At 40.0% G+C, this 21,811-nt stretch overlaps 1 protein-coding gene across 2 annotated transcripts in view; it reads right to left on the reverse strand.

The window, feature by feature from the left end:
• The window catches only part of pnpt1 (polyribonucleotide nucleotidyltransferase 1, mitochondrial), a 79,132-nt gene that overhangs the window by 49,081 nt on the left and 8,240 nt on the right, over positions 1 to 21,811 (reverse strand). For both annotated transcript variants that reach the window (XM_072580963.1, XM_072580964.1), the window contains 9 exons: positions 18,161 to 18,235; positions 17,980 to 18,085; positions 17,170 to 17,219; positions 14,673 to 14,736; positions 9,283 to 9,330; positions 4,977 to 5,090; positions 3,141 to 3,327; positions 1,217 to 1,268; positions 1,070 to 1,127 (listed from right to left, as the gene is read on the reverse strand). In XM_072580963.1, the coding sequence (XP_072437064.1) occupies positions 1,070 to 1,127; positions 1,217 to 1,268; positions 3,141 to 3,327; positions 4,977 to 5,090; positions 9,283 to 9,330; positions 14,673 to 14,736; positions 17,170 to 17,219; positions 17,980 to 18,085; positions 18,161 to 18,235 (754 nt within the window). The remainder of the gene's footprint in view (positions 1 to 1,069; positions 1,128 to 1,216; positions 1,269 to 3,140; positions 3,328 to 4,976; positions 5,091 to 9,282; positions 9,331 to 14,672; positions 14,737 to 17,169; positions 17,220 to 17,979; positions 18,086 to 18,160; positions 18,236 to 21,811) is intronic.

The raw sequence follows: 21,811 nt of genomic DNA on the forward strand, positions 1-21,811 counted from the left end.
TGTTGTCAAACTTGAAAGGGTTCAGAAAAGATGTACAAGGATGTTGTCAGGGTTGGAGGATTTGAGCTACAGGGAGAGACTGAACAGGTTGGTGCTGTTTTCCCTGGAGCGTCGGAGGCTGAGGGGTGACCTTATAGACGTTTACAAAATTGAGGGGCATGGATAGGGTAAATTGGCAAAGTCTTTTCCCTGGGGTCGGGGAGTCCAGAACTAGAGGTTTAGGGTGAGAGGGGAAAGATATAAAAGAGACCTAAGGGGCAACGTTTTCACAGAGGGTGTTACGGCTATGGAATGAGCTGCCAGAGGAAGTGGTGGAGGCTGGTACAATTGCAACATTTAGATAGGTATATGAACAGGAAGGGTTTGGAGGGATATGGGCTGTGTGCTGGTAGATGGGACTGTTTTGGGTTGGGTTATCTGGTCGGCATGGACGGGTTGGACCGAAGGGTCTGTTTCCATGCTGTACATCTTTATGACTCTAACTCTATAACTGAACTTAATTCGCCCAGCTGCTGAGATAGGATTTAAATGTACCTCTCTAGAATATTCTTTCAGGTCTTTTAATTACTTGTGCAGTCATCTTACCACTGTACTCTCTCTCTTGTTCTCACATGCTCAATCTGGATCTGTTTTATAATTTATATAACACGATTGCTTCAATTGGTCAATACTTCATTGCCACATTCTACAACTACGACCTATGGTAGTCTACTCAGAAATGGTAGACGATGAACTTGATGGACTTGGCTATTCTTCATCCAGCCTCTACTGTACTTCAATATTAATGTTCAAATAGCTCTTACAATTAGAATATGCATACAGCCTGTAGATGCAAATTTATTGAAACACCGATACACATGGATCATATGGCCTGCAGTTAATTCCTTGAGTGTGAGAATGGTTCCACCAATTTGAACAGACATTTCATTGAGTCCTTATTGAAGATTTTAAATATAACATTTTAACATAGTAGAAAATGTGATACATTTTGCTCGATAAATTGTGGGCTTTATTGATCACAAGCATAGAGAATTTAGCTCTCTATATAATAAATACATGCAGATCATACCTCTCAACAGTTCTTCTGTTTCAAGTCTGATTTTATTAATGGCATCATCTCTTGAAACCTTAAAGTGATAAAAATTTAAAATCATGTTAATTTAAAAAGTCCAAATTAGATTGCTATTCATAATTAGTGTAATTTATAGTGACTTACTTTGTCATAAGTGAAGTCTGAAAATACACCACGGACCTTCTCAGAAGCAAATCTGAAGAACAAAAGCAAATTATTTTACAGTCTCTTACAACATTTTATTGGATAAACTTCATTGGAGACTTGTGTATATTCCAATTAGAAAACAAGTTATGTGCCTATTTAACAACATTATAAGTAAATTTCCCTTCCCTTCCCCTGCATTCCCCCTCCTCACCCCAACCACCATTATGTAAGCAACAGTTAAGAACTCTTTAGAAAAACTGAGCACTCAAACCAGAAAACTTTATGAAAATACTGATTGTAATGATGGGGTTGTGGTGAAGTACTGGGTCAGCTTTATATTTGAAATGGTCATTGCTTGAGGAATTGGCAATAACCTAAGAACCACTAAAGAGGTTTATTTTATTCATCTGATCTTTTGAAACAGAAATAATTTAAATTTTGGATAAGCCAAATTCAAACTTCTTGGCATTAATGGACATTAGACTCATCTACCAACTTCAAAAATAACTTTTGGGAATATAAACAAAAACTTCATTGTACTATATTACATTCCTACATCACAAACTTTATAGACCTGCTCGAAGGACTCCATAAATTCAACTAATGAACATCAATATTCAGAACCAGGGTAGATTTATGGACATGTAAAGAAGCTTCATGAATAACATTTATGGAAAGGGGGCAAAAGAAAATACGATTGTTATTAATTAACATTTTGGATCAGAATAACTTTTATTGTTAGTATATTTTTGGGTTAAAAGTAAATTTGATATAAAATAAATTTCCCTTATTGGTTACTAAATTGAAAATGTAATTTACATAATTCTACTACAAACCACAAGGGCAGGTAACAAAGGGACTAGCTATATGTGTGGGACACAGATTCACAGCAGATAGAACATCCTTCAGACTTCACCAATTTTCCCATTTCCGGTGTATAACCAGTTTTCAGTATTCATACTTCATCAGTTCTTGATTACTTTCTCACTCCCTCTTAGATCTCCAAGTCAGAAACAACGTTCTGTTATCATATTTCTGTAGCCAATGCTAGGTGGTGGTTTGAATGACAGGTGCACAATTCTGCCCTGTTTGTTGCTTCTACATTCAGGACAGCGCTGATTTTGAAAACATCTTTTGGACGGATTTCTAAATATAAATTTAAAGACATGCAAGAAACATATGGATCTCAACAGATTGGGTTAACACAGTCTGAACCATGAAAGTGAATGTGGAGGCTATTCTGTACAATCGCACTCAGATGGCTTTACTGCTGCAGAACCTATTACTTATACAGTAAATGCACAATATCATTAGATGGTAGTTGGAAGACTTCTTTGCTCAAACTCTCACGTGTTAAAGCAGCATATGAACATTCCTCTTTTTCAAAATAAAGCACATGGTCAGTGCTTTGAACCTCTGGTGAGCAATATCAGCAGATTGCTGACACAAACCTAGAGGCCGCCAAGCCATGATATAGTGGTTTGCAGCACCATCATGGTATTTGGCTCAATTGTGTACATTCACTCCTCTAAACAAGTTCTCCTGAAGATGTCGACAATAAGTAAAATATAACTGGAAGAGAACTCCATAAAAGTAAAAATAACAAATTTATAAAAGATTGACAAACATTAAATTGTGTATTTTTAAAATCAAAAGGATAATTGCATGCCATTAAGCTCAAGCAATTTAGAGTCACGAAGAAATGCAACACAGGAGTATAATTTCATCTTCTGCAATTATTTCACACTTCATAGTCTTAGTAGTATATTGTGCTCTGGGCTAGTCACCCAGTACGGATGGTCACAGCATTCTTTAACTTCTGTGGAAGACCCTTCTGACTTCTTTTTGCAACCTTGTGGATATAGTTCATCCATTTTCATGAAGATTTGCAATTCTCACCAATCAAGAATTCCGGACTTACTGTCTTGCATATTCTACTATTTCTGCAGGAGGAACAAATATCTTCTGAGGTGTCCTTTTTGGATTTCCGTGTTCTTTAGCTAGCTGTTGAATGGCCAATATGATTTGTTGCGTGTGTTTGATGCCCATTTTGATAGCGTGACAGAAGTCCTGTTGCAACACATTCTCCGCTGCTGCGTCCATCATGACTAGTACAGAGAAAAAAAATGAACTGATTAATTTAATTGATTTCCTTAAAAGTCATGACAACTATATGAAATACCTTTATTACAGCTTGTTTTCAAAATTTTTTGAAGTATGAGCATTACTTATTGCCAATATAAAAGGAATTAAAATGGGATTCAAATAAAGTTCAGCAGTCAAAAATCAACAAACAAATTGACACCCCGCTATACAGAGTTCAAAGTATTTTGTTAAGTTTTTGCCAAATTTTAAAGCAATATGAGTAATATTATAACAGTAAACATTGCCAACGCACCCCAAAATATAGCTCCTGTGTGCAGGACTCTGAACCATGACAGAAATGTACACATTACGAAGCATACTGCACAACTATAAATATGGTTAGGTTTACTTATGGTTCTATGCTACAATGTCTCCTTCTGAAAATGACCAAAGAGAGAGAAAAAGTTTCCAGCCCTCTTGGCCTTCCAGCTAGGGGCGGCACAGCAGCTCAGTGGTTAGCACTGCTGCCTTCCAGTGCCAGGGACCTGGGTTTGATTCCGGTCTGTGTGGAGTTTGCACATTCGCCACATGTCTGTGTAGATTTCCTCCAGGTGCTTTGGTTTCCTCCCACAGTCCAAAAATGTGCAGGTTAGGTGGAGAGGCATGATAATTAGCCCATAGCGTCTAGGGAATGCAGGCTAGGTGGATTAGATTAGATTAGATTAGATTAGATTCCCTACAGTGTGGAAACAGGCCCTTCGGCTTAACAAGTCCACACCGACCCTCCGAAGAGCAACCCACCTACCTATGACGAATGCACCTAACACTATGGGCAATTTAACATGACCAATTCACCTGACCTGCACATCTTTGGACTGTGGGAGGAAACCGGAGCACTAGAAGGAAACCCACGCAGACACGGGGACAATGTGCAAACTCCACACAGACAGTTACCAGAGGCTGGAATTGAACCTGGAACTTTGGTGCTGTGAGGCAGCAATGCTAATCACTGAGACAGCTTGCCGTACCTAGTTATGGGAAATGCAAGGTTACAGGGATGGGGGAGCTGGGTCTGGGTGGGATGCTCTTCCAGGCGTCGTTTTGGATTTGATGGGCCAAGTGGCCTGTTTCCACACTGTAGCAATGCTATTAGTGAGGAAATTGAGTTAAGGCTACAAGGTGCCTTTCCACTGATTTATCTCTACTTCTTTTCTTCGTAGAAAGAATCACCCCGAAAACATCAGGAGATCTGGAATTTATCATGCACAGTAAAAAGGCAATGAACTTCTGCACTCTCTACAAACATGATATTTGAGTGTAAATCCTCTGCACAGATTAGCACCAATATTATAATGTGATCTAGCAACCTTTCATGTGCATTATCCTTGTAATTAAAAGCCTTTCCTTGCTTAATGTATGTAACTTTAGAAATAAACACAAACGGATTCATTAATATTAAATAGCTGGACTGTGATACATTTTATACTTGTTTACAAAAACATTAAATACAATAAAATGCAGCCGCACATCCCTGACGAAGCTTTTGGACTTTCAAAATAGAATAGATAATATTAAAGCTGTTAGTAAACATGACAGTGTGCAAATATTTTACTGCATAAATGTATTTTTGAATTGGCAGGGAACAGCTGATGAGTGAAGATCAAATCCTTACCAACTTGGCTATGAGGTCCACCAGCCAGTACCATGTTTAAAGTACTTAATGCCATCTCTTTTCGAGTTGGGTTAATCACAACTTCGCCATCCACAAGGCCAACTCTTACAGCACCTGAAAGGGGAATGCAGAATAGAGTGCCATTTTTAAACAACTGTTGTTGTTAGGCAGAAAGCAATACAATACTGAAGGCATAGTATTGATGAAAAGTACAAGGCAGTAAATATTGCAGAGAATGCATACTAGATTGTGGAAACAGTAACATTTTCTAAACAGTTATATCAGTAGCTTATAGTTGGCTTATTGACAGATCTTTCTCACACAGGAACTTAAAGTCTAAATGCAGAGAGTCATAAAAGCAGCAGAGAATGTCATTTGGCCCATCAAGTCCATGACTCTTTGTAGAGTAATCGGAGTCTCATTCTGTAATAACTACATTCATGTAACCCTGTAAGTTTATTTTTCTCAAAATGTCTATTCCATTTCCTTTTGGAATCATTCATAAGCTCCACTTCCATCACCTTTGTTGGCAGTCAATTCCAGGTCACTATCAATCATAAAACAAAGAGCGGAGGATGCTGGACATCTGAAACAAAGACAATGACAAATTGCTGAAGAAACTGAGCAGGTCTGGTGCCTTTTCCCTCCACAAGTACTACCATATCTGCTTAGTTTCTCCACCAACTTGTTTTTTGTGTTTCACTTCTCCCTATTCCTTCTGCCAAAGTGCACCACTTTACACTTTCCCTGTATAAACCTCAATCTGTCAATCTATGGACTTTCTGTCCACTCCAGTTGATTAATATTTCTTCACTGACTGTCACACTTCTAATTTGGCATCAATGGAAAACTTTGAAATTTTACTCTGTATTCCAATATCCAGCTTATTTTATGTACTATCCTTTTTGCCATCCCCCAAACTGACACAGATCAACCTACTCGATCAGCCTCAATTTTGTTAAATAGACTTTTGTAGTACTTTGCTCAAACATTTTCTTAAAAATGTATATGTATATATCACTCATTTATAAACACGCACACCTACCAGTTTCCTCATCAACAACCTTGGTTACTTCAAAAATTAATTAGTCGAGCATGTTTTCCAATTTACAAATTCCATGCTGAAATCATCTTTGACCTCTCCAAGTGCCTGTTGAGAGATTTTCTCTCACAATTATCACTTCTAAAATCCTACTCACCATTTATGCCAGAGTTCACTTTTTATGCATTATGCACACTTTTTAATTGTCTCAGCCTATTTTCTATCTGGCCATGAAAAAGGGCTCTGGCTTTGATCCATTTACTTTTCAAGTTTGTTCAAAAGAAACTATGCTGTATCTGAACAATGTCTTCCTTACCACTCCCCAGTATCAGACCCAGCATTCTTATTTGAACTAAGTACATGTTTCTCCAGAAAGTTCTCCTGAACACATTGGGAATAACATTAATTACTCAAATTACAATTTGAATAAAGTCCCTCCAATATCAATTTTCTGCCTTCTCATACAAATCTGCGATCTCCCTGCTGATGTGTTCCTTTCGGTCTGTGTCTCTCATTAATTTGCTCTATTTGAAGGCTACAAAATACTTCCAATAGTGTGAACATACCATTTTTGTTTCTCAGCACTAACCAAATGGATTCTGAACTTTGCCCTTCAAGGCCATTTGCTATTTGCCCCTAGACAATATCTTCCAAACCATTACTGCCACCCCACCTACCATTTTAACTTCAATACTTTTTATGAACTTTGATCCTTGAATACTAAGCTCCCAATATTCACCATATTAAGATTCTGTTAGTGCTACACATTCCATTTCCATGCAAATACTTGTCTGTGCTCACTAATCTTCTTCACCACATTTGGTGCATTTACATACATACACTGCAAACCTATCTTTGCATTCCTTTAGTTCTCCTTATTCTGCTTCAAAAACATTACTTTCTTCTCTAGTCCATTATGTACCATAACCTTCTTATCTACTTCTATATTTTGGTGCTCCTCTCCTTGACCCTCTTTGACAACATATGTAAACTGTTGCATGAGGGCATTGGCCCCCGTCTGGTTGAAATGCAAGTATACTTTTCAAATAGGTGGTTCCTTCTGTGAACTGGTCCCAAGACCAAGCATCTGAAGCCCTTGCTTCTACATTTTGCCGGAAGGCATACCTTTATATTCTCAGTCTCACAACTCTGCTCAGCAGTGCATTCTATAAAGTACCCTCCTTATGCAGTCCCAGGGGATTCAGCATGACTCACGTATGCTCTGGTTTGATGCTTTCAGAGATAGTTAATGAGTCCGATGTGCAATCTGTAGGTTCAGCCACATATGAAGGAAGTGGCACTTAAAGCGCAGACAAATTAAGTACTGAGGCTTGTGCATTCTGACACCTTGATTGGCCTCTTCATGTTACTGTTGAAGTTTCTCAAAGCATTCAGTGCCTTTCAAAACAAACCTTCTTCATTTTGACAAAGACTCCCATAAATTAGAGGGAATGTTTGATCTCTTCAGGATGTCCTCAACACATGCCTTAATACATCTGCTGCACTCCTGTGAATCTCTAGGCAGTACTGAGTTTGAAAAAGAGGACTTGCTTCAGGAGGTTTGGTGTTGTGCATAAATGCTCAGCAGACTGTTGTTATTACAACTGCCACGCTCAATATGTTTGTTTGGGTGTGGATGCTGCTGTTGGACTGCTTTTCTTGTCACTGGATTTAGAGAACATTATATAGCTACCACTGGTGACACTTTAGATTAGATTACCCACAGTGTAGAAACAGACCCTTTGGCCCAACAAGTCCACACCGACCCGCCAAAGCGCAATCCACCCATACCCCTACACCTAACACTACGGGCAATTTAGCATGGCCAACTCACCTGACCTGCACATCTTTGGACTGTGGGAGGAAACCCACGCAGACACGGGGAGAATGTGCAAACTCCACACAGTCAGTCGCCTGAGGTGGGAATTGAACCTGGGACCCTGGTGCTGTGAGGCAGCAGTGCTAACCACTGTGCCACTGTGCTGCCCAAAACACTTCTACAGTGTTTTCAGGTGTTTGCAGTAAGCTGTTAAGTCCCCTGAAACATATAGCATGGGGATCACTGCTGACTGCTGAAACACTGCCTTCATCTTCAGCTTGAGACCTTGGTCATCAAATGCTCTTTCCCAGGTGGCCAAAGGCTGAACTTGCTTAGGGAGTGATCAAGATAAAGGTCCTACTTTTTAAAACTTCCTATCTTCTGAAAATCTGACAGTCGGACCCCAATACATACTCACTTTAAGTCATTGGTATCAGTGTGAACAAGTAGGGGGATCAATGGTTATAGGGGAAGGACAAGAAAATGGAAGCAAGGAGTGTCAGATCCACCATGATCCCAGTGAGTGGCAGAGAAAGCTCAAGGGGTCAAGAGGGCTACTAACTCTGGTTCACTCCCTCCAAGTCCCTACCCCACAGAATATTCTGTGCTCTTTCTATGATATTCTTTAACTCCACCTGGGAGGCAATAAATCTTGTTGGAGTGATGATGATAGCTACAGAGATGTCCACCAGTGCCCCTAACCATGGAATCTCTTATACAGTTTACCGCTCTCCTTGACAATTAATGAATGTCTCAAGGCCATTCCCAGCAACCTCAGAAGTACCAGCTTGAAAGACTTCCTACTCTTCTGGATTGTCAACTTACTGTTCTGAACTTTCTCTGCCAGTAGGGTGACCATTATTTTGAATATATAATCCAGGAAAATATTATCCTCTCTGATGGTCTGCAGTGATTGTAGCTGTCATTTAAACTTGGGCCCTCCCAACACACATGAAATGTCCTCAGGTCCCTATATGATGCAGTAATTGCAAGCAAGAGGTCTATATCCATAAATCAAAGAAATAAAATCTGTTCCTTCTTTGAAAATATACTTAATGCTTTGTATAAGCTAATAAATCAACATTATGCTTTTAGCATCTACTCCCTTTGTAAGGATGAAGAAGGCAATTCATTTATTATTTTCTCATTATTTGTTAAGTTTGTTGAGAAAATGAATGAATAATCTGCTTCTATATAATGCTAACGTTGCATTGAATTGCCAGATTATGTTCCTGTAGACCACTTTGTTGCCCCATTTGGACAATTTGCAAAACTTTTTTCATGAGCAGTTGCTGACAAGGCTTGGAACTTGCTTTATAAATAGCATTTGTAAATATCATGTAGCATCTTAATAGCTAAGAGCACAGTTTGCATTACCGTCAATACAACATTTCAGATTACAAACACAGGTTGACTTCAGAAGTCTTGCTTTAAAGTTTACCCACCTATAGGACCATTCCATGGTACGTCAGACAATGCCAAGGCTGCAGAGGCTGTCAAAATAGAATGGAAAAGTTAGAACATGGAAATTCTGGTATGTATGAAAATATAGCAGCCCAAGTGTTCACAATGAAAAAAAATACACATTGGATACGTAAAAATCATATGAAAACAATCAGCAAATCACATTTCAGTGTTTTCAGAAAGTTGCTGTAAACTGTAATAGTGAGTGCTTAAAATGGTCATACTTTGCCAACCTGGAAAGTAGTGCAACAACTTCTCCCTCAAAACGAGCTACAACTACAGATCGAACTTTAGAGTTATGACTCAAAAACAGATGCCGCTGGTAGTATGAGAAACTTGAAGTGAAATGTTATCATAAGCATGTAGAGCTTTTACACTGAAGACAATTGATAATTTCAGTACAGGTTGTATCTTTTCTAAAGAAAGTGCATCCCTCCCACCAATCTTGTGTTTCAGCTCAAATTCATTTACACACCTGCTGATGGCAGATCGGACATGAACCTATGCAATTCAGTTGGGTTTTAATCAGTGATTGGATAATATTTTGTTTTAAAAACTTTCTGCATTATAGCTGAATGTGATAACCTGGTAAAGTTTAAATAGTTCCACTGAAAATAAGTTTATCGTAAAAGTAAGTATTAAATTGTAAGCATCATCTACAGCTAACTTGATTTTAAAAACAAATAATTATTTTTTCATAAAGTTTAGATAAAACTGAACTAATCCAAATTTGGTCTTGATTTTGTCATTATTTTGGATTGTGGCAATATTCAGAAAATCGTGATGACAAGAACAAAGGCCAGAGTGTTTTATTGCAACTTTAAAGCAGTGTGTGACTTTTCCATCAGATATTAAGACCAACACTAAAATTCAAGATTTAAAACTCCGATGGTATATACTCAGACAGATTCGTAATGGAATTTTAGTGGCTATATGGGTAGGGGTGGTGGTGGAAATCAACAGCCAAGTTTTAAGTCTACAATTGGTTGTTGCATCAGCATGAAAAAACAAAACACCAAAATCTGCTTATCTTAATTCTTTAAATACTAAAATTGCTTCATCACCTCCTACAAAAGGCTCAAAACTATTAAACTTTTTACCTCCCTTAGTCTTTCCCTCTTCCTACAACCTTTAGGTTGGCAGCCCTTAAATGACTTCTTCCTGCTTTATCTCATCTTCTGTCTTACATCTTGGTAGTATCCTGCACTGTGGGCCTCGGCCCTTTATCTAGATTTCTTAATATAAATAAAAAGGAATGTAAAAGGTGGGAAAACAATTAAATAATTAAAAAATACAAGCTGAGTAGTACAATTATACTTTTTTCTATTTAGGGACACTGGGATGAATCTTGTTTAAATATGCAAGAGTGCCCAGTTAGCTTCACAGCATAGAAGCAAATTGCTTTGACCAATAGATCTGTGGCTAGTGTTTATACTCTACACAAGCCTCCTTTCACTTTATTTTGTCTCACCCTAACATACTTCTATGCTTCTATTCCTCTTGTTTCATGCACTTATCTAGCTTCCACTTAAATGCACCCAAGCTATTCACCTCAAATCACCCCATGTAGCAGCACGTTTGATATCCTTACCATTGTACTAGTCTATACCAAGGTCGTAGGTTTTACAGGTTCACAGCACAAAGTTTCATAGAGATGTACAGCACGGAAACAGACCCTTATCCTCGATAACAAGAACTTACTGCCCTCTATGTATTGCTGATACTGCAGTTAAGTGTTGAAGATGTTTCCTTTAAAATCTCCTTTGTCAAGGAGCAATTTGAAATAACATGTTGCAATCCACAAAGCAGTTTTAACATATATCAAAGACCTGAAGAGTGAAGAAAGCCAGTTATTCTCCCTCACCAGTTGTTGCAACTGTAACAGTTGCCGGTAACTAAGAGACTTTGTGGTTGGTGTACCAACCATCTTGTCCCTCCTGTGAAGTAGTAAAAGAACCTGGAGAAAGGAGATTGAAGAACAGAAAGTTGCAGCAAGACAAAAGGAAGATCCCAATGAACCCTGTGGGCACGAACTATTGTACTGTGTTTCCCAGGTTTTTTTATCCTCTATCCATAAAACCAAAAGTTTTTTTTAGTTTGTCTCTGTCTGTCTACGTGTGTATTGAGGAGTTTAAAAGGGGTTTAAAGCTTTAGCTGGTAAAGCCATATGTTGATAGTTCATAGCTGTCTACTTTGTAATAAGTAGTAATCCTTGTTAAGTCCAGGAATGTGGTCAATGATTTTTGCTAGTTTGATTCCAACAGACAGGTAAATCAGAGGCTTTGTGGACCAGATTAGATCATTAACTCTTGTGGTTACCCCAGGAGTAGTGGGGCTTGAAATTCAGCTCAATTTCCTAAGTGTATTGTAACAATAATAAACATAGTTAAATGCACGTGCAGAGTGGAGGCAGTTCTGGCTCCCCTCAACACCAGGGTTTCATTTGACACAGATTGGCCCCAAGGAATCTTAACAAAACTGAAGTCAAGGGAGATGCCAGTCCTATTTACGTTTATGGCCATCAATGGAAGATGGTCATAACAACAGAAAACCAGGTCTCACAAATGACCAGAGATTCTCCTGCACCAGCCACCGTCAATACAGTGTCTAGAAGTGCCGAGAACATTGTGAGAACTCAGCTTCTTCTCCATCTACTGGACATAGGTCAGGATTATGATGAAATACTTGCCATTTCATGGGATGGACAGAGATACAGTAACAAAGCTCAGGATAAGCAAACGGAAAACACTCTAGGCAGTGTTTCTGTCACTAACCTCAGTCCAGCACTGGTACACTATGTTTAACGAATGTTCATTCTACCAAATGCAGTTCAGCATTTCAAGTTTACTTCAACAGCATCTCGCATCTCAGCAACTCCCATCATCAAGAAAGAGGAATGTAACTTCGTTAGAGGCAGTTCAGAGAAAGGTCACAAATGACCCCTGGTATGGATGGATTGTCTTATGAACGAATACCAAACCAGTTGGGATTCTACTCACTGGTGCTTAGAAGAATGAGAGGTAATCTAATTGAAATTTAGGACTTTTAAAAGGGCTTAACAGCATAAATGTTCAGAGAACATTTCCCCTTATAGGCAAGTCTAAGACCAGACAGCATTGTCCCAGGAAAAAAAGAAAAAAATTTAAGACTGAGTTGAGGAGGAATTTCTTCTCTCAAAAGGCTAAGTGTCTTTGGAACTCCTTACCACAGACAGCCATGGGGCAGAGTCCTTTTGTATATTTAGATGAGATTAGATTAGATTAGATTACTTACAGTTTGGAAACAGGCCCTTCAGCCCAACAAGTCCACACCGACCCGCCGAAGCGCCCCCACCCATACCCCTTCCCCTACATTTAACACTACGGGCAATTTAGCGTGGCCAATTCACCTAACCTGCACATTTTTGGACTGTGGGAGGAAACTGGAGCACCCGGAGGAAACCCACGCAGACACGGGGAGAATGTGCAAACTCCACACAGTTAGTCGCCTGAGGCGGGAATTGAACCCGGGTCTCTGGCGCTGTGAGGTAGCAGTGCTAACCACTGTGCCACCGTGCCGCCCTATTAGATTACTTACAGTGTGGAAACAGGCCCTTCGGCCCAACAAGTCCACACTGACCCACTGAAGCGCAACCCACCCAACCCATTCCCTTACATTTACCCCTTCACCTAACACTATGGGCAATTTAGCATAGCCAATTCACCTAACCTGCACATCTTTGGATTGTGGGAGGAAACCGGAGCACCCAGAGGAAACCCACGCAGACACAGGGAGAATGTGCACTCTCCACACAGACAGTCACCTGAGGTGGGAACTGAACCCGGTTCTCTGGCGCGGTGAGGCAGCAGTGCTAACCACTGTGCCACCATGTCGCCCACACAGGCTGAGATAGATTGATGGGGAATTATAGACTGGCTAGCTTAACTTCTGTAATGGGGAAAATGCTTGAATCTATAATCAAGGAAGAAATAGCAAGACATCTAGACAGAAACTGTCCTGTTCAGCAGACGCAGCATGGTTTCATGAGAGGTAGGTCATGCTTAAGTAATCTACTGAAACTCTATGAAGACATTATGAGCACAGGCATCCAGTAGACATGGTGTATCTAGATTTTCAAAAGGCATTCGACAAGGTGCTCCACAAAAGGCTGCTGCAGAAGATAAAGATACATGCCGTTACATGAATAGAGGATTGGTTAACTAACAGTAAGTGAAGAGAGGGCATAAATGCTTTTCTGGTTGGCAATCAGTGACTGGTAGCGGGCCTCAGGGATCAGTGTTGCGACTGCAACTATTCACAATTCCTGTAGATGATTTGGATTTGGGGAACACATGTAGTGTGTCAAAGTTTGCAGATGACACTGTTGAATCGTAGACCAAAGTGTGCAGAGCACTGTGAAACTTTGCAGAGGGACATAGAGTACAATGTTAATAAATGTGAAGTCAGCCATTTTAGTAGAAAACAGTAAAAAAGACTATTATTTGAATGGTCAGAAATTGTGGAATGCTGCTGTGCAGAGGGACCTGGGTGTCCTTATACACGAATCACAGAATCTGCAGGTACAACAAGCAATTAAGATGGCAAATGTAATTTTGTCCCTCATTACTAAAGGGATTGAGTTTAAAAACAGGGAAGTTATGTTGCAGCTGTATAGAGTGCTGGTGAAGCCACACCTGGAGTACTGTGTGCAGTTTTAGTCACCTTACTTGAGAAAGAATATACTGGCACTAGAGGAGGTGCAGAGGAGGGTCACTAGGTTAATTAGAGTTGAGAGGGTTAGCTTATGAGGAGAGACTGAGTAGACCGGGATTATATTCATTGGCATTTAGAAGAATGAGAGGGATCTTATTGGAACATAAAATTATGAAGGGAATAGATAAGATAGACAGGGAGAGGATGTTTACACTAGCGGGTGAAAACTAGGGGGTGGAGTTTTAAGACTCAATTGAGAAGGAACTTCTTCATCCAGATGGTTATGGATCTGTGGAATTCCATGCCCAATGAAGTAGTTGAGACTTCCTCATGGAATGTTTTTAAAGCCAAGATAGAGTTTTTTTGTACAGTAAAGGAATTAAGGGTTATAGTGAGAGGTAAGTGAAACTGAGACCATGAAAAGATCAGCCATAATCTTATTGAATGGCAGAGTGGGCTCAAAGGGCCGATTGGCCTACTCCTGCACCTATTCCTTATGGTCTTACAGAGAAGACTAGCAGTATTATCAAAACATCATCTCCAAGTCACACACAATTTTGACCTGTAGATTCACCATAACCCCTTCACCACAACTGGGTCAAAATTCTGGAAATCCTCTCTCAATATCATCATGGTCCATCCCCAAAGTAATCAATAACAAGGTATGTTGTTTACGTACCTCCATTTATTGCAAGTACATCAGGGTCATTGATACCATCCACTGCGATGAGGTTACAAACAATCTTAAACAAATGAAAGAATCATACCTTCAGTCTAAAACCTGGATTATAAATATTTTAGCAAACAAATGTGGCATGTGGATGTAAGTTTGCTCATTGAGCTGGGAGGCTACATCATCAGGAAATTACATCACTAACCCAAGGAAACCTAAACATAAATAAAAAGTGGGCCATACTATCAGTGCTTCACCAGAGGCTAACTGATGATGTTACCTAGTATGGTGACGAAACATTTGAAGACGAACCTTCCAGCTCAGCAAGCAAACTTACATTCAGAGTAACCAGAGCTACAAATCTTCTCAAAACTTGCTAAATGTGATACGTTTTGATCATCAATAGCAGGCAATTCCAAAGAGACTGCAAAAGGGGGAGAAGATGAAATATGACAGTATGCTAGCTACTAATATAAAAAGAGGATTGCAAGAGATTTCTTAGCTATGCAAAAAAGGTAAGAGAGAGTCACAAGTCGACATTGGACAAATGGAAAATGAAGCTAGAGAAGTAGAAATAAGGAACAAAGAAGCGGTGGAGGAATTGAGTAGATCCTATGCATCTGTATTCATAGTGGAAGACATCAACAGCATACCAAAACTTCCAGAGTGTCAGGGGGGCAGAGATGAGTGTAGTGGTCATCACTAAGGAGAAGGTGCTGGGGAGGCTGAAGGATCTGAAGGTGGATAAAACACACAGACAAAATGGACTACATGCCAGAATTCTCAAGGAGATAGCTGAAGAGATTGTAGAGACATTTGATGGTGACCTTTCAGGAATCACTGGAGTCAGGGAGGTCCCCAGAGAACTGTAAAATGGTTGATGTAGCACTCTTGTTTAAGAAAAGGAGGGAGACAGAAGACTATAGGCTGGTTAGCCTGACCTTGGTTATTGGTTATTTTAGAATCCATTATTAAAGACAGGATTGTGGAGTGCTTGGAAGTACATGGTAACAGTGCTAAGCCAGCATGGCTTTATCAAGGGTGGTTATTTCTGATAAATCTGTTATAATTCTTTGAGGAGACAGTGAACAAGTTAAACAAAGGAAGCCAGTGAAAGTGATCTATTTGAATTTCCAGGTCTTTACCAAGATGCTGCGCAAGAGACTGCCAAATATGATATGGGTCCATGGTGTTAGGGGTGAGGAACTGGCATGGATAGAGTAATGGTTGACTGGTAGAAGGCAGAGACTAAGTATAAAGGGGTCTTTTTCAGGATGGCAGCCAGTGATTAGCAGAGTTCCAAAGGGGTCTGTATTGCACCAGAACAATTCAAGTTGTGAAGATCTGGATGAAGGAACTGTGGGCCTTGTTGCTAAATTTGCAGATGACACAAAGGTAGTTGGAGGGACAGGCAGTGATGAGGAAGCAGGAAGGCTACAGAAGGGCTTGAGACAGGCTGGGAGAGTGGGCAAAGTGGTAGATGGAATACAATGTGAGAATGTGTGAGGTCATGCACTTTGACAGGAAGACGACAGGAATGACTATTTTCTAGATGGGGGAAGGCTTCAGAAATCCGAAGCATAAAGGAACTTGGAAATCCTTGTTCAAGATTCTCTTAAGGTTAAGATGCAGGTTCAGTTGGCAGTTAGGAAGGTGAATGGAATGTTAGCATTCATTTCAAGAGGGCTAGAATACAACAGTAGAGATGTACTGCTTAGGTTGTATAAGGTTCTGGTCAAACTCCTTTTGAAATATTGTGAGCAGTTTTGGGCCCTGTACCTAAGGAAGGATTTGCTGGCTTTGAAGGGAGTCCAGACGAGGTTCAGGATGAAGGACGTGCCAAATAAGGAGTTGTGGAGGACTCTGGCTCTGTACTCAGAGGTTAGAAGGATGAGATGGGCTCTGGCAAAATTACAATGCTGAGAGGCCTGGACAGAGTGGAATGTAGAAATGTTTCCATTATATTGAGAGTCTGAACCCAATAACAGCCTCAGAATGAAGGGATGACCCTTCAGAACTTAGATAAGGAGACATTTCTTCAGCCAGAAGGTGATGGATCTGTGGAACTTGTTGCTGCAGAAGATAAGGTCTTGATTGTTCAGGGGATCAAGGGCTACAGGGATAAGGCAAGATAATGGGGTTGAGAAACATATTAGCCAGGATCCAATGGAAAAACAAGCTCAATGGATTTAATTCTGCACCCAAACCTTGTGGACTACATTACAAATTAACATTGACTATTTAAAATTAATACAATTTATTACAATTATATGAACAATGAACAAGGAGCTACACATACAATTGTGCAGCTATTAAAGTTTCATTGACGTTCATGTGTTTCAGTCACGATTTTAAAATAATATAAATTTTGCTTACAGTATTTACAGCTTGTTTAAATATAGATATTTCAACAAAAGCGATTAGGCAAAATACAAATTTGGCAGATGTGTTCAAAGTAGCATTTGCCAAAATGTCTCAGTTGTTAATTTTATCCATTACTTACCTGTGTATCATAAAAGTAGCCTGAAGGAAATAATGGCCTGATCGAACGGTCTGAAGAAGGAACAGAAAACAAATAATTCACAATGCTGAACACATTTCCAATTATGAAAGCCTTGGGAAAACAAGCCTATATTTTCATCATGTGCCTGCCTTTCCAAGCCTTTATGGTTTACCTTCTGAATTTGAAATGTAAACTGTTTTCTCTCCACAGATGCGACTAGATATGCTGAAGCTCACTGTTATCGCATGGTTTTCCTTCAACTTGACAAATGGGGAAACATTGTCTGAACTGGGCCAAAGACTTCAAGAAATGTGGTATTAAGTGCTACTCTGGATTTGCTGATCAGAGGCACCTTTCAACTACTCTCCATGCTTACTACTTATGTTTCTATTCGTTAAAATACCAACTAGGAACAAAAATGCTAATGCACTGAGGACAACTAACTGTTTGCTGGCCAGAAGTGGTAATTCTCATTGGGTCAATGGATTCACAGGCAAGGGTAATTACCTTTCAAACCAGGCATTTTTATAATTCAATCCAAATACTTTTGACATATTCCATAAAATGCATGGACCACATTTCAGCCAAACAACATCGTGTAACATTCTAAAATATTTCTACTCGTAAAGTAAGGCTTCTGTAGATATTAGAAATGGAAACAAGTCAAAATACTTTACTAGAAAATATTCATCCTTACGGTCAAGGGGTGGCAAAATATAAAATTGTTGCTGCAAGTACCATAAGCTATTTTTAGAAATGGATCTGAAAAAAAATTGCACAATAAGCCTATTCTGCATTAGATGATCTTACCAATTATTCTGCTGGTCAAAATCTCATTATCTGTGTAGCCCATTTCTCTTCGTAAATAGGTTGTTGGTATTCTTCCTGCAGCAGCAGCTTTCTGACGGTAATCAACCTATTAAGAAAAGTCTGTTAGTCTCTAGCAGATACTCCAATATCAACCAGATATTAAATGTTAAGAAAAACTTACCACCAATGGCATAAATTGAGATGCAGTAGGCTTTGTTTTGCTGACAGCTGTAACCATCACTGACGTCTCTCCTAACTTCATGATGAGAAAACTAAAGTTAGCAGTTTAAAATCCAAAAGGCATTTTTCCAAATGATCAACTCAGCAAGCAAATATTAAGGTATTCACATTAATTTACATTTTTTTCCACAATTCTACTGTGAATCATTTATGTTTTCTCATCCTTTAATACTCTGTACTTCAAAATGGCTGTTCCTTATGATCAGACAGCTGAGTTCGTAGTTGGGCAAGCTGATACAATACCATTCATCAATCAGCTCAGCAGAGTGTTTTAATGAAATTCATTTCCAGCAGAGCAAGGATGTAACCTTAAGGCTGCACACTGACCCAAGGGTGTTGCAACTGACTGTATATTTCATTCTGACAACAATAGAGGAGGGGCTTAATGCAAGGTTTTTGATAGGTCACTGAAGAAACTGAGGGATCATTGAAGAGACCAAATCAGGAGTTCTAAAGTTAGATGTACTGCTGGGAAAGCAGCTGAACTACATAGCCCACGTAGGGTGCTGACTTAGGAGTTTCGAAAAGCTGAATGGTTCTGTGCTTTTAGAACTGTGGGGAACAAATTCTAGGAATTAATAAAGAGCCAAATTTTGGACTCAGACGTATTCCCAGGGAGCTGAGTAAGTGGGAAAGTCACTGGCTCTGTACAACAGGAAGCTGAGATGCACTGGGCAGACGTCTATGAGCATTAATATTTCACTGCAGCCGAGAGTAAGAATTGAAAAGCTTAGAACAGTATTTGTTTGAAGAAATGGGACAAGATTAGAACCTGGGGTGGGTGGTGCACAGGTTTAGCACTGGGTCATTGAATCTTGCTTTTAGTGAAGAGCTCACATTCTGCTTGTGAACAACTATTAGAGTGCAGTTTTGGAACCTGATCAGCTATAAGTGGGCAGCATGGTGGCTCAGTGGTTAGCACTGCTGCCTCACAGCGCCAGGGACCCGGGTTCAATCCCAGCCTTGGGCGACTGTCTGTGTGGAGTTTGCACATTCTCCCCATGTTTGTGTGGGTTTTCTCCCACAGTCCAAAGATGAGCAGGTTAGGTGAATTGGTCATGCTAAATTGCTCATAGAGTTAGGTGCATTAGTCAGGGATAAACATGGGAATGGGTCTGGGTGGGTTACTCTTCAGAGGATCAGTGTGGACTAGTTGGGCCGACGTGCCTGTTTCCACACTGTAGGGAATCTAATCTAATCTAATCTATAATGAGAGCAGTAGCTCATGTAGTCCATTATGGTGTAGTTAGAGGGGATGTTTTAAGGCCAGATTTGCAAAAGTGAAGAATTGTGATTGCTTTTGAAGTTTAGTGAGATTTATGAACCACTATTTCAATAAAGTCAAAGGGGGAATTGCTAAGAAATCTGTGGGATCTGTCTAGATTATATTTGCTATTTAATGAATGCTTTGGGGCATTTAATCACAGGTTAAATTGGATATTAGAATATAAATTGCATATGGATTGCAGATTACATTACTTTGTAATACTGTATAGTCAAGCTCGTTGTTCGTTTTTGTCAAGAAAAAGAAAGAAGCATATGACAAGGACAGACAGCAGAGATCTAGTGAATCCTTAGAGTATAAAGGCAGTAGGAGTATACTTAAGAGGGAAAACAGGACAGCAAAAAGGGGACATGAGATAGAGTTGGCAAATAAGGTTAAGGAGAATCCAAAGGGATTTTATAAATACATTAAGGACAAAAGGGTAACCAGGGAGAGAATACGGCCCCTCAAAGATCACAAAGACAGCCTGTGTGTGGAACTGCAGGAGATGGGGAAGATACTAAATGAGTATTTTGCATCAGTGTTTACTGTGGAAATAGACATGGAAGGTAGAGAATCTGGGGAAATAGATGGTGACATCTTGAAAAATGTCCATATTACAGAAGTCGTAGTGCTGGAAGTCTTAAAATGCATAAAGATAGATAACTCCCCAGGACCTGATCAAGTGTACCCTAGAACTCTGACAGAAGCTAGGGAAATGATTGCTGCGCCCCTTGCTGAGCTATATGTATCACTGATTGTCACAGGCGAGGTGCTGGAAGACTGGAAGTTAGCTAACATGGTGCCACTGTTTAAGAAAGGAGATAAGGAAAAGCCAGGGATCTATAGAACGGTGAGCCTGACGTCAGTGGTGGGCAAGTTGCTGGAGGGAATCCTGAGGGTCAATGACTTACATGTTTTGGAAAGACAAGGACTGATTAGGGATATAGTCAACATGACTTTGTCTGTGGGAAATCATGTCTCACAAACTTGATAGAGTTTTTTGAAGTAGTAACAAAGAGGATTGATAAGGGCAGAGCAGTAGATGTGATCTATATGGACTTCAGTAAGGCATTCAACCAAGTTCCTCACAGTAGGCTGGTTAGCAAGGTTAGTTATATGGAATACAGGGAGAACCAGCCATTTCGAGATAGAAGGCGGTGGTGCAGGGTTGCTTTTCAGACTGGAGGCCGGTGACCAGTGTTGTGCCACAAGGATCGGTGGTGGGTCCACTACTTTTTGTCATTTATATAAATTATTTGAATGTGAACATAGGAGGCAAAGTTACTAAGTTTGCAGATGACACCAAAACTGGAGATGTATCAGAGATTGAAGATGGTTACCTCAGAGTGCAACGGGATCTTGATCAGTTGGGCCAATGGGCAGAGGAGTGGCAGATGGAGTTTAATTTAGATAAACTTTGGAAAGGCAAATCAGGGCAGGACTTATACACTTAATGGTAAGGTCCTGGTAAGTGTTGCTGAACAAAGAGACCTTGGGGTGCAGGTTCCTTGCAAGATGCCTCATGGCATTTGGTATACTTTCTTTTATTGGTCAGGGGAGAGTGTACAGGAGTTGGGAAGTCATATTGCTGCTGTACAGGACATTGCTTAGGGCACTTCTGGAATGTTGTGTGCGATTCTGATCTCCCTCCGATCGGAAGGATGTTGTGAAACTTGAAAGGGCTCAGAAAAGATTTACAAGGATGTTGCCAGAATTGGAGGATTGAGCTATAGGGAGAGGCTGAACAGGCTGGGGCTATTTTTCCTGGAGCGTCAGAGGCTGAGGGGTGACCTTATAGAGGTTTACAAAATCATGAGGGATATAAACAGGGGAAATAGATAACGGTCTTTTCCCTGGGGCACTGAAGTCCAGAACTAGAGGGCATAGGTTTAGGGTGAGAGGGGAAAGATATAAAAGGGACCCATGAGGCAACCTATTCATGCAAAGGGTGGTGTGTGTATGGAATGAGCTGTCAGAGGAAGTGGTGGAGGCTGATACTTTTTAAATGTAATTGTATCTGGATGGGTACATGAATAGGAAGGGTCTAAGGGGGATATGGGTCAGGTGCTGGCAAATGGGACCAGATTAGTTCAGGATATCTGGTCGGCATGGACGAGTTGGGCTGAAGGGTCTGTTTCTGTGCTGTACGTCTCTATGACTTCATGTTAACTAAAGGTTGTGGTACAGATTAGCAAGGGTAAAAGAAAACCAAATATTTGGCATCATTTCTATATAGACAGAATTGAAAAGTAGGGAAGCTAAATCAAACCTGTATTAAACTATGGTTCGAACATGTATTGTGTGCATTGTTGGTTGTCATAAATA

Source organism: Chiloscyllium punctatum, chromosome 11 (genome assembly GCF_047496795.1).
Source record: "Chiloscyllium punctatum isolate Juve2018m chromosome 11, sChiPun1.3, whole genome shotgun sequence".
Classification (NCBI taxonomy): domain Eukaryota; kingdom Metazoa; phylum Chordata; class Chondrichthyes; order Orectolobiformes; family Hemiscylliidae; genus Chiloscyllium; species Chiloscyllium punctatum.